This window comes from Narcine bancroftii, chromosome 5, assembly GCF_036971445.1.
Source record: "Narcine bancroftii isolate sNarBan1 chromosome 5, sNarBan1.hap1, whole genome shotgun sequence".
Classification (NCBI taxonomy): Eukaryota; Metazoa; Chordata; class Chondrichthyes; order Torpediniformes; family Narcinidae; genus Narcine; species Narcine bancroftii.
This window is the reverse complement of record NC_091473.1, coordinates 153328539-153341410: the sequence shown is the minus strand read 5'-3', so window position 1 is coordinate 153341410 and position 12872 is coordinate 153328539. Positions and strand designations below refer to the sequence as shown.

The window sequence follows — 12872 nt, the reverse complement described above, 5'->3', positions numbered from 1 at the left end:
TACATTCACTAATCCATCTTTTGTAGAGGATTCCCGCGGATGATTCCCACTGGCAAGTGCCTCCACCCACACATACGGCTGACAATGCACCCTCTGTGTAGTTTATGATCGATGAAGGCAGGGCGGGTGGATACAGTTCACCTGGGATTTAGATATTGGACAAGGTCCTGCAAGGAGATCTGGTGCATGGTGCAGAAGCGAAGGTGCAGGGGATCTGACGCATGCAGAGGCATCGAATCCAGAACTGACTTGGTGAGAGGGTAGAGGAGGAGTGTCCGGGATCAGTGGTGTGGCATAGGGATCAGGGCTGGGACCCTGTGTATGTGGTATATAAGAATGACGGATGTGAGGAAGTTTGATTAGCATGTCTGTGGATGTCACACATGTTGGGCAGTGTGGGTGGAGGGGAAGTTGGGCAAAGTTTACAGCCGGATATGGATTCGATGGGAATTTTGGCAGAGTGGTGGCAGATGCAATTTGATCCCAGCTGGGAAAGTGATGTGTTTTGGGAAGTCCTATCAAGGTTGGTGAATAACAGTAAGTGGTCGAGCACCAAGGAATACTGATGAACAAATGCACCTTGGGGTGCAAGTCCATCATTGCCTGGGGAAGAAGGGATATAGCCTGCATGTATCAGGACACAGAATACAGAAGACCATCAGACACAAGAGCAGTAATAGGCCATTCATCCCATCGAGTCTGCCCTGCCTTTGAATCATGAGTTGATCTCTTTTTCCACTCAGCCCCACTGCCTGACCTTCTCCCCATATCCTTTGACACCCTGACTATTCAAGAATTTATCAATCTCTTCCTTGAATACACCCAATGACCCAGCCTCCACAACGGCCCATGGCAACAAAAAATTTCACAGATTCACCCCCCTCTGGCTGAAGAAATTCTTCCACATCTCTGTTCTAAACGCCCTTCAATCCTGAAGTTGTGGCCTCTTGTCCTAGACTCTCCCACAGTGAGAAAACAACCTTTCAACATCTACTCTCTCCACGCTTTTCAACATTCAAAATGTTTCAATGAAATCCCCCCTCATTCTCCTAAATTCCAACGAGTCCAGGCCAAGAGCCGTCAAACTCTCCTTTTGTATATGTAATGTTTGTATGTGTTAGATCTGGTTATGTTTCGTTAGATTCTACTTGTGCAATCAGATACTGTAACAATAAAATTGATTTTTCATTCCCAGAATCATCCTTGTGAACCTCCTCTGAACGTCAGCATATCCTTTCTGAAATGAAGAGCTCAAAACTACCCACAATCCTCCACATGAGGTCTCTTCAGGGCCTTATAAAGCCTCAGCATCACATCCCTGCTCTTAGATTCCATTCCTCTTGAAGTGAACACCAGTCTGCACTGGTGGGACAGTTTGCATCTGAACTGGAGGGGGATTAATATCCTTGCAGGAAGGTTTACGAGTACTGCTCTGGTAAGTTTAAACTAGACTTGCAGGGGGAGGGGAACCAGAGTGCTAGAGCAGATAGAGGAGTGGAGGAGGGAAAAGTTGATGTGAAAATTGCATGTACCATTAGAAGTCGATGAGTTGAACGTGTGGAAATGTTCTCAGGTGCAGCTATCTCAATGCAGGGAGGGTTGTAGGAAAGGCAGACGAGCTTAGAGCATGGATTGGCTCATGGAATTATGACATTGTGGGCATTATTGAAACTTGTTGCAGGAGGGGCAGGACTGGCAGCTCAGTGTTCCGGGCTTCCGTTGGCTGAGACGTGATCGAATAGGGGGGATGAAAGGGGAAGGAGTGGCATTGCTCATCAGGGAAAATAACACAGCTGTGCTCAGAGGGGTTGTATTATAGACCCCCCAATAATCAACGAGAATTGGAGAGTAAATCTGTAGAGAGGTAGCAGACCGATAAAAGAAGCAGAAAGTTGTGATAGTCAGGGATTTTAACTTTCCACATGTTGATTGGGACTCCCACACTGTAAAAGGGCTGGATGCTTGGAGTTTGTCAAATGTGTTCAGGAAAGTTTTCTAAATCAATATATAGAGGTTCCAACTAGAGAGAGTGCAAAACTGGATCTCCTATTGGGGAACGAGACAGGACAGGTGACAGACGTAGGTGTAGGGGAACATTTTGGGTCCACTGATCATAATGCCATTAGTTTCGTTAATTATGGAGAAGGATGGGTGTGGGCCTCAGGTTGAGATTCTAAATTGGAGAAAGGTCAATTTTGAGGAAATGAGAAAGGATCTAGAATGTGTGGATTGGGAGAAGTTGTTTTCGGTCAAGGATATGCGAGGAAAGTGGAGGACTTTAGAGGTGAAATTTTGAGAGAACAAGTTTATATGTTCCTGTCAGGATTAAAGGCAAATTTAGCAGGCAGAGGGAACCTTGGTTTTGGAGGGATATTGGGGATATCGGAAGAAGAGAGAGGTGTATAACAGGTAAAGGGAACATGGAGAAAATGAGGTACTAGAGAATAAAAAATGCAAGAAAAACCTGAAGAAGGAAATCAGGAGGGTAAAGAAGACACGAGGTTGCTTTGGCAGAGAATGTGAAGGAAAATCCTAAGGGTTTCTAGAGGTAGATTAAGAGCAAAAGGATAGTAAGGGAGAAAATTGGTCCCCCTGAAGGTCAGAGTGGTCGGCTTTGTATGGAGACAGAAGAGATTGGGGAGATCTTAAATATTTTTTCATCACTATTCACTCAGGAAACAGGCACAGAGTCGTGGGAAGTAAGGAAAACAAGCAGTGAGGTCATGGAACCTGTACAGATTAAAGGGGAGGGAGTGCTCGCTATCTTAAAGCAAATAATAATGGTGGATAAATCCCCAGGGTCTGACAAGATATTCCCTCAGATCTTGAAGGAAGCTGGTGTAGAAACTGCAGGGGTTCTGGCAGAAATATTTAAAATATCCTTAGCCACGGGTGTGGTGAAGGAGGTTAGAAGGGTAGCTCACATTGTTCTGTTGTTTAAAAAAGGCTCCAAAAATAATCCAGCAAATTATGGAAGGAATAAGTTATTGGAAGGTGTTCTAAGAGTTTGGATATTTGGATAGGCAAGGATTGATTAGGGATAGTCAACATGACTTTGTGTGTGGTAGGTCATGTTTAATTAATCTTGTAGAGTTTTTCGACGAGTTTACAAGGAAAGTTGATGAAGGAAAGACTGTGGATGTTGTCTACATGGACCTTTGACAAGATCCCACATGGGAGGTTAGTTCAGAACGTTCAATCACTCTCTGTTCATGGTGAGGACTGCAAAATGGGAGATGGAATTTAATGCAGATACATGTGAGATGTTGCAATTTTGAAAGACCAACCAAAGAAGGATGTACATAGTGAATGGTCAGGCACTGAGGAGTGCGGTAAAACAGAGGGATTTGGGAATATAGATACACAATTCCCTGAAGTTGGGATGTGATGGTAAAATTGTACAAGATATCGGAGATACCAAATTTGGAGTAATGTGTGCAGTTTTGGTCACCGAACTACAGGAAAGATATCAATAAGATGGAAAGAGTGCAGAGAAGATTTACTAGGATGTTGCCCAGACTTCAGGAACTGAGTTACATAGAAACATAGAAGATAGGAGCTGGAGTAGGTCATTCGACCCTTCGAGCCTGCTCCACCATTCAACGAGATCATGGCTGATCTTAAAGTTCAGTACCCCGTCCCCGCCTTCTCTCCGTAACCTTTAATACCCTTATACAGGGAAAGGTTAAACAGATTTATTCCCTGGAGTGTGGAATAATGAGGGGAGATTTGATCAAGGTATTTAAAATTATGAGGGGTATAGACAGAGTTAATGTAGGTCGGCTTTTCCCACTGAGGGTCGGTGAGATACAAACCAGAGGACATGAGTTAAGGGTGAAAGGGGAAAAGTTTAGGGGGAATATGAGGGGGAACTTCTTCACACATAGAGTGGTGTAAGTGTGAACAAAATGTTCTAGCTGAAATTATGAAGTTTTCACATTTAAGAAAAATTTGGACAGGTACATGGATGGGAGAAGTATGGAGGTCTATGGATTGGCTGTAGGTCAGTGGAACTGGGCAAAAAAATAGTTTGGAACAGAAGAGCTGAATGGCCTGTTTCTGTGCTGTTTTCTCTGTTTCTCACTGACTCTGTGAGCAATTCACATGGAATGAATCTCCCAGTCCCCTCTCCCCTGTACCTTGTCCTGCCTTTCCCCAAGGACTGGCTCTCTCCTTGGGGGTTCCCTTGTCCTTCCTCTCCAGGCCCTGCCTGTGGGCCACGTTTCCGCTCGTACCCAGGATAAGGACTTCGTGGAACTGTGGTTGGACGTACAACTGTGCACCCGTGTCTGATGGGACATCTCACCACCCTGTCAAATCCCGAGAGGCCTCCTGTTTCCATCCCCTGCAGTGCCAAGTGACAGCATTCCCAAAGGGAAGTGTTTCAGTTCCCAAGGACAGGAGGTCGAGTGGGAATTTGTGCCAGATCTCACCTCACCACATTCCTCATCAGTAGAAAGAAAGCTTCCTTGGCCGAAGTACAGAAGTTTTTACCATATATGGCAATCTGCAATGGAAGGAACATTCATTGATAGAGATCAGTTGCATAGCAGAGAAAAGCCCTTCGTCCCTGCTGATCCTCACCCACCAATTCACACTGACCTCACTCTATTCCCTCCATATTCCCATCACCTGTCCCATATTCTCCCCTTCACCAATATACTGGGGGCAATTAACCCACTGACTCACATGTCTGGGGAGCATGGAACCGGGATCACAGGGAGAACGTGCAACCTCCACACAGACAGTGCCAGAAGTCGGGGTAGAACCCAGTCTCTAGGCTTTGAGGCAGCAGCACTACCTGCTGCACCTCTATGCCGTGACATCAAGTCTTTGCAACTTCAAACAGCTCTACGTTGTAGGTGAGGTCTCTGTTGTAATGTAGAGAGCAGCAAAATATCTCATTTAAGGCTGTGTGGTGCAGGGGTTACAGACGCTGCCTTCCTCAGAGCAGGGTTCTCAGTAATACACCACCCACAGTACCCCCCTCCCTCAGTACCACCTCCCTCAGTACCTGCTCCCTCAGTATCACCTCCCTCAGTACTCCTCCCTCAGTACCATCTCCCTCAGTACCTCCTCCCTCAGTACCTCCTCCCTCAGTATCACCTCCCTCAGTACCTCCTCCCTCAGTAAAGTCCTATGCATTTGGGCTTTGTGTTGTGTGTGAAGTGGGAGTGAACCGAGTCTATATTCTGGGGTTGGGGCATAATCCCCCCCTCGAGCTTCTCGAGCTGGTGTGGTCAGTGCTGGTTAAGTGACCATGTCAGCCCTGAAATGCCACCAATCGCTCATGACTCACCATTATATACGCGTTTCTGTTCAGAAGCTTGATGAATTTCTCCAAACACCAGAAGCAGCACTTGAGACAGCACAGCAGGAACTTGGCAAACTGGTTCTGTGCCCCTGCAGAAGGATTCAGAACCAATGATCGTTGAGTGATGTGTCTGTAGCCCTTTCATGCCAGGCCTCTGCCTGGAGGCTGGCTATAAGTATGGAAGGAAAACATAAACTTACCTTCCAGACAGCAGCCCTAAAAGGCTGCTCCAGCATCTCATTCTTGTTGAGTGGAACCTCGTAGCACCCTCCGGACCCAATGGAGGTGGGGCGACTGGTGCCGTGGCACCACCCATCAAAATACGTGGCAGAGCAATGGCCGTCTTCTCGACCCATAATCCCCCACGCAGCTGGAACCGCTCTGAGCTCCCAGAACATCTCCAGCTGAGGGGGATTATAGGTCGGGAAGACGGCCATTGCTCTGCCGCGTTTTCAGCCACAAAGAGTGGCCCCGAAGCCCAGAGCGGCTGGTGAGGCTGTCGTAGCCTGCACCGGCTGCCCCCTGATGGCCCCCACCGGCCGCCCCTGTCTTGAGGGGGTCATGGAGAGGGGTGAGAGAGAGAGAGAGAGAGGAGGGGGAATTGGGTCACGGACTGACAGCTTCATCGCCATGTCATCAGTCCACCCCTAGCCATTCACTTGCATCAGCTGTACATTCACATGAGGATTATCCTTCCCTGAGAGGGATTGCAGTCAGCATCTTGGAGCCGGCCACGGCACATTCGTAGAGGTCAGTCTCCCAACATAAGGGTGGAGAATATCCTCCTGTAGTCGGGCTTCTTCACTGCATGAAAGAGGCTTGTGAGTCATCTTTGAACCCACCATCTACCTGCAAGGGTAGCGGGGCAGTGGGACAGCCCTTGCTCTCTGGAGGGTCCCTCCAACTTGTCCACCATCCTTCCATTTTCACTCTGGGATGTGGGCTTCCCAGGCGGAGCCAGCATTTTAACTGCCCCCAAGAAGGGGGTGAGAGCTGCTTTACTGATCCTTGGTGTGAGGGTGTCCCCCTCAGTGAGGTCAGGACCAATCTTCATGTCCCAACTGTGTGAGGATGTTCCAGGATGGGGACATAGTGATGATGAAGGAATGAGGAGACGTTTCCCAGACAGGATGGGGTGTGACTTATTAGAATATCCGGGGGTGGGAACTCCATGTCCATGCTGCCCTGCTCCTTCCAGCTGGTGGGGGTGGGGATTTGGAAGGTACTGCCTCAGGGATCTCGGGGAGTTGCTGCAGTATATCCTGTCAACAGGAAATAGCTCATCATTCTTTCACCATCGCTGGCTCTGAATCCCCTCCCCAGCAGCCCCTCCCCAGATAGACATCTCTCGGTGGTGTGAACTGATATCAGCGACTGCCCAAGGTCCATGATACAGTCCACCCTCATGGTAGTCATTGATTGGAGGGGTGAACGACCAACGACAGGGCACTGGCAGAGGACTCTTGGCTCGTACCCACTACACCTCATCACTGACAACCATTTCCCACCTCATCACCAAGCCCTCCATCAAGGAGAGCTCACTATGTCCCCACTAAAGGAGAAATCCTCCTCTACAGGTCCCCACTGTGGGAGGGGACCCTCCCCTACAGGTCCTCACAATGGGAAGAAGTCCTGTGTTCACATTAAGAGGAGGGTGCTTCACATTCCCAGAATTTCATGAGAGAAAGGGATCCTCACATTCTGACCATATTCCCAAACGTCTCTCAGCGAGTGACTCTCTCTCGTGGGAGGGGAGCTGTGTTTCCCCGATACCTGTCCAGGGAGAGAGGGCTGGATGGACAACGATCCCCGACTCACCCTTCAGTTTATTGTCCAGATACTCCAGAACGACTCTGATCATCTGGACCAGGGCGAGGATCAGTGAGCCGAGGGCCAGCGAACCCGTGTGGTACCTGGAGCACACAGTCAGATGCACAATCACCGTTCCACGTCCGGCACTGCCGAGGTCTCCTCACCCCATTCCCTCCAGCACTCACTCTGTTCAGCCTCGACCAATCACTCTGGCCTAGACCTCAACAGAATCCCACATCCAGAACCTTCATCCTTCACCCTTCACCTGGACCTTCACCTGGGGTCATGTTCCACCTGGGGTCTTGCTCCATCATTCACTGTGATCATGGCTGATCTTCTCCAGACCTCACCTCCTCTTCTGTCCCAGTCTCCCATCCCCCTCAATTCCCCTATCTCTCAATCCTCACACACCTCCTCTTTAAATCCTGTGATTCAGTCTCCACACCCCTCCTCTTTAAATCCCATGATCCAGTCAGCACACCCCTCCTCTTTAAATCTCCCAGTGATCTAGTCTCCACTCCCCTCCTCTTTAAGTCCCGTGATCCAGTCTCCACACTCCTCCTCTTTAAACCTCCAGTGATCCAGTCTCCATTCCCCTCATCTTTAAATTTCCAGTGATCCAGTCTCTACTCCCCCCATCTTTCAATCCCCCAGTGATCCAGTCTCCACTCCCCTCATCTTTAAATTCCCCCAGTGATCCAGTCCCCACACCCTCCTCTTTAAATCCCCCAGTAATCCAGTCTCCACTCCCCTCCTCTTTAAATCCCATGATCCAGTCTCCACACCCCTCCTCTTTAAATCCCCAGTGATCCAGAAGGAGGAAACAGGAGCCCCTGGGTGAACGCCACACAGTTATAGCTTGAGCGTGTTCCACACGGACAGCACCTGAGACCGGATTTGAACCCGTGTCACTGGACTGAGGGGCAGTGGCTCTACCTACTGTGCCAGGGCACTACACTTTTTGTTGCAAACAATGGGATGGTGCTATGCCATTTTCTGGATGACACACATCAGGGACCAGAGCCGTGAGGGTGGGACGCCTGGTGCTTCACCTCAGGGAGCGTGCGAAGGAGGCGAAGAGTGGGTACGATGGCATGTCTGCCGGCTTCTTGAAGGCCCAGTAGTAGGAGGCGAAAGCGCCAGCCAAGGTGCACTGTCCCAGAGCGATGGCAAAGTTCACCAGCCACAGGAAGACAAAGAGGTTGCAGATCTGGAGGATGAAGATGTACTTGTGGTAAACGGTTTCTCCGCCGTAGAAAGCAAAGGCACATTGTGCGCCAGGGCACAGCCTGATGACGTTGCTGGTGTTGAAGATCTGTTGGAGGCAGGGAGAAAGCATTGGTGTCAGATTCCTTAGTGCCACAAAGACCCACCCTGTCCTGCCCCATGGCACACAGCCAGCATCCACTGCTTGCCTTGTGCCAAGCCCATGCTGTGATCTGCCTCCTGTGGAGACTGCTTTGTCAAGCATTCAGGAGCTGACCGCACACCATGGAGGACTCAAGTCTCCTGGAGTGCCAATGCAACCTCACTCTGACCCCTCTCCCTCCCCACATCACCCATCCCTGACTCTTCTCGACTTTCATCCAGTTTGCATTAATGACCTGGGGAAGCTACCGTTGACAAATGTTCTCTGCACACAGAGGGAGGGGAGCCAGGGTCCATGGGGCAGAGGGATCTTGGCTGCAAGTCTATAGCTGTCTGGGAGAGGCCACCCAGGTAGAGTAGGTGGTGAGGGGCTACAGGATTGGGTTCAGACATTGGGCAGTCACGGCGAGGCCACATGCAGGGTATTGTGAGCCCTCTGGCCACCCATCACAGGAAAGATGTTGAGGGCATGGAGAGAGTGCAGGAGAGGTTCATTTACCATTATAGGACAGTACAGCAAAGGCCCTTCGGCCCTCAGGATCTCACCAGAGATTTGTAGAGTTGCAACATGACCTCTCTACTCCTGAACTCAGTCTCCCAGATAAGAGAGGTTGAGTGATGCGAAGAGGTTGGACAACGGGTTGATTTTTCCGGAGAGTGGTAGGCTAAAGGGAGGCTTGTTGGTGGGTTATCAAATTGTGAAAGGATTGGATGAGGTTGATAGAACCTTTTGCTCAGGGTGGGAATGTCAAACGCTGGATGGAACAGTTTCAGGTGAGGGGGAGAGTTCAAAGGAGAGTTACGAGGTGTCTTTATTCAGAGTGGTGGGTGTGTGGAACCAACTGACAGGGAAGGTTTAAGAACACCCCCTCCTCTGGACCTTGGGGGATGTGGTCAGGCCCTGGTGGTCAATCCTGGACCCTGGAGGATGTGACCAGGACCCATGTGGTAGGTCCTAGACTCTGAGGATGTGATTGGACCCTGGGGGATGTGACCAGGCCCTGGGTGGTCAGTCTTGGACCTTGGAGAATGTAACCAGGACCCATGTGGCCAGTCTTGGACCCTGAGGATGTGACTGGACAGGGGACGTGGCCAGGCCCTGGGTGGTCAGTCCTGGACCTTGGAGGATGTGACCAGGACCCATGTGGCCAGTCCTGGACCCTGAGGATGTGATTGGACCCTGGGGGATGTGACCAGGCCCTGGGTGGTCAGTCTTGGACCTTGGAGAATGTAACCAGGACCCATGTGGCCAGTCTTGGACACTGAGGATGTGACTGGACAGGGGGGATGTGGTCAGGCCCTGGGTGGTCAGTCCTGGACCTTGGAGGATGTGACCAGGACCCATGTGGCCAGTCCTGGACCCCGAGGATGTGACTGGACTGGGGGATGTGACCAGGCCCTGGGTGGTCAGGCTTGGACCTTGGAGAATGTAACCAGGACCCATGTGGCCAGTCTTGGACCCTGAGGATGTGACTGGACAGGGGGACGTGGCCAGGCCCTGGGTGGTCAGTCCTGGACCTTGGAGGATGTGACCAGGACCCATGTGGCCAGTCCTGGACCCTGAGGATGTGACTGGACTGGGGGACGTGGCCAGGCCCTGGGTGGTCAGTCTTGGACCTTGGAGAATGTGACCAGGACCCATGTGGCCAGTCTTGGACCCTGAGGATGTGACTGGACTGGGGGATGTGACCAGGCCCTGGGTGGTCAGTCTTGGACCTTGGAGAATGTGACCAGGACCCATGTGGCCAGTCTTGGACCCTGAGGATGTGACTGGACTGGGGGATGTGACCAGGCCCTGGGTGGTCAGTCCTGGACCTTGGAGGATGTGACCAGGACCCATGTGGCCAGTCCTGGCCCCTGAGGATGTGATTGGATCCTGGGGGATGTGACCAGGCCCTGGGTGGTCAGTCCTGGACCTTGGAGGATGTGACCAGGACACATGTGGCCAGTCCTAGTCCCTGAGGATGTGACTGGACTGGGGGATGTGACCAGGCCCTGGGTGGTCAGTCCTGGACCTTGGAGGATGTGACCAGGTCCCGTGTGGCCAGTCCTGGACCCTGAGGATGTGACTGGACTGGGGAACGTGGCCAGTCCTGCTGGATTGTGATGGAGTGTTCAGACCTCCCATCACAAGCAGAGTGGAGATCATCTGCCCTCTGATCCAGGTTGGGCTTCCTGATGACTGCAGCCTCTCTGCTGGCTATATGGTACAGTCATGGTTCGCACTTACCTGGGGATTGCACGTTGTATTTGCATATTTACAGTGACTCTGTGGGGCCAGGACCTTGTACACTCCCTCCCCAGAGGTAGAGAGGAATCTGAAGGGTTGTGTTAAAGAAAGCTTTGCTTTGCCTCACCCTACATGTGGCAGCAGAGTTTGAGTTGTGAGGTACAGAGGTCTCTGATGGTGAACACTCACAACTCGAACCTACAAGCAGGCCGTTTGGCCCCTCAAATCTGTGCTGGTCACCATTGTCTCCCCTCATTCTCTCTCCCCACACCCCTGCACATTGCTCCCTCTCCCAGTATTTCTCCAACTCGTTCCACAGGTTGAATCCGCCTCCTCCATCCTCTCAGGCAACCAGCTGGGGAGATGGTCTGCTCTCCCCTCTGCTCAGCCCACCCCCTTTCATTCTACCTCCTCCTCCCATTGCCCAGTCTCGGTTCTTCACGCAGGACGATTTTTGAACACCCCCTATAGTAAATCTCCCTCCTCCCCTCCACCGCCACCCCTTCTTCAGTCTCCCCACGATTTCAATCCCACACCCCTAGGCTGTCCAATTAAATCTCCTCCCTGATACAACTTGCTCATTTCAACTGGCTTCCTCCGGAGCTGTTAAATGGAAGGTTACGTTGATAGGGCAGCCATTTGCTGCCTGGTTCTGATCATTAGGGTTTCCGACCTCCTGTTCTCTGAAAGGATACATGGCTGTAACTGCCCAGTAGCAGATGCAGATGGCAAGGAGCATGAAGGTGATGATGGGGTAGAAGAGGGTAGACATGATACATCCAATGGCTCTGAGGACAAGAGAAACAAGATAAGATGAAGCAGATCCCATTCACTGTCTCAATGATGAGAGAGCGCTCAGCACAAGCCCAGGCTTTTCATCCTCTGCAATCCATGCTGGTCCCTCTCCTCTTCCCCCATCACCCCCAGTTCTATTTGTCCAGCTGCCACTGTACTGTTACTCCTCCAACCTCCCCTTCATCTCTTCACACCAGTCCTTCCCATAACTCTTCCTGCTCTGCACCCCAAACCTTCCCCTCCTTCACAGAACATTACAGCACAGTACAGACCCATATAAAGCCACATAGCAATCCAAACCTTCACCACCTCACACCCATAACCATCTGCCTGTCTGAGTCTTTTACATGTCCCTATTGTACCAGCCTCTATCACCATTTCCAGCAAGACATTCCTGGCCCCCATAACTCTCTGTGTAAAAACAACCTACCCTTGATGTCTCCCCTAAACCTCCCTCCCTTCACTTTGTACACACGTCCTCTGGAGCTTCCTGATACTGCCCTGGGAAGCAGGCGCTGGTTATCCACCCCATCTAAGCCTCTCAGAATCTTATGGACCTTTATTAAGTCACGCTCCATGAGAGTGGGTTCTACTTTCCCCCATTCCTTGGGGTAAGAGGTATTTCTCGAATTTCAGATCAGATATTTACAAAGAACTGACTCTGAGTTTTAAATCTTGAGAGTTTTAAATCTTGAGAGTTTTTAAAAATCTTTTTAAATCCAGAGTATTATGACCCACCTTGGCCCATGATTGAACACAAAGACAGTCTCAGATAAAACAAAGTTTAACTCAATGCGGGGCAGAGGGTAGTGCCATAGCCTCAGCGTCAGAGACCAGGGTTCAATTCTGACCTCTGGTGCTGTCTGTGTGGAGTTTGCATGTTCTCCCTGCGACCACATAGGTTTCCTCTGGGGGCTCTGCTTACCTCCCACATCCCACAAATGTGCGGGTCGGTGGGCTAATTGTCCCCAGTTGTGTAGGTGAGGTGGAGAATCTGGGGAGAGTCGATGGGAGCGTGTGGGGAAAATTCATTGGGACCAGTGGAAAGGGATCAGCATAGACTCGATAGGCCAAAGGGCCTGCCAGTATATTAACAGGATCTATTGGAAAGTGTAGTGTAGAGGGAACTGAGCTGAGATGAACTGGGTCAAACTGAGGCCACAATATTTGGATGACACTGCAGAAGGTATAACTTACAAAATCATCCAGGACTTTGGACAGACGACTTTGTTGTGATCCACAATGGAGCAGGAAGTGAGTTTAATTTTAAATGTAGACATACAGCATGGTATCAGGCCCTTTCGGCCCACAAACAATTATACCCAATTAGCCTACAATCCCCAGTAAGTTTTG

General features: G+C 50.5%; 1 protein-coding gene across 2 annotated transcripts in view; it reads right to left on the bottom strand.

Moving 5' to 3' along the window:
• Window positions 1-12872, bottom strand: part of LOC138764083 (choline transporter-like protein 5) — an 84806-nt gene that overhangs the window by 11318 nt on the left and 60616 nt on the right. For both annotated transcript variants that reach the window (XM_069939410.1, XM_069939409.1), the window contains exons 13-18: window positions 11420-11512; window positions 10725-10812; window positions 8179-8441; window positions 7133-7227; window positions 5300-5403; window positions 4434-4507 (exon numbers count right to left, since the gene is read on the bottom strand). In XM_069939410.1, the coding sequence (XP_069795511.1) occupies window positions 4434-4507; window positions 5300-5403; window positions 7133-7227; window positions 8179-8441; window positions 10725-10812; window positions 11420-11512 (717 nt within the window). The remainder of the gene's footprint in view (window positions 1-4433; window positions 4508-5299; window positions 5404-7132; window positions 7228-8178; window positions 8442-10724; window positions 10813-11419; window positions 11513-12872) is intronic.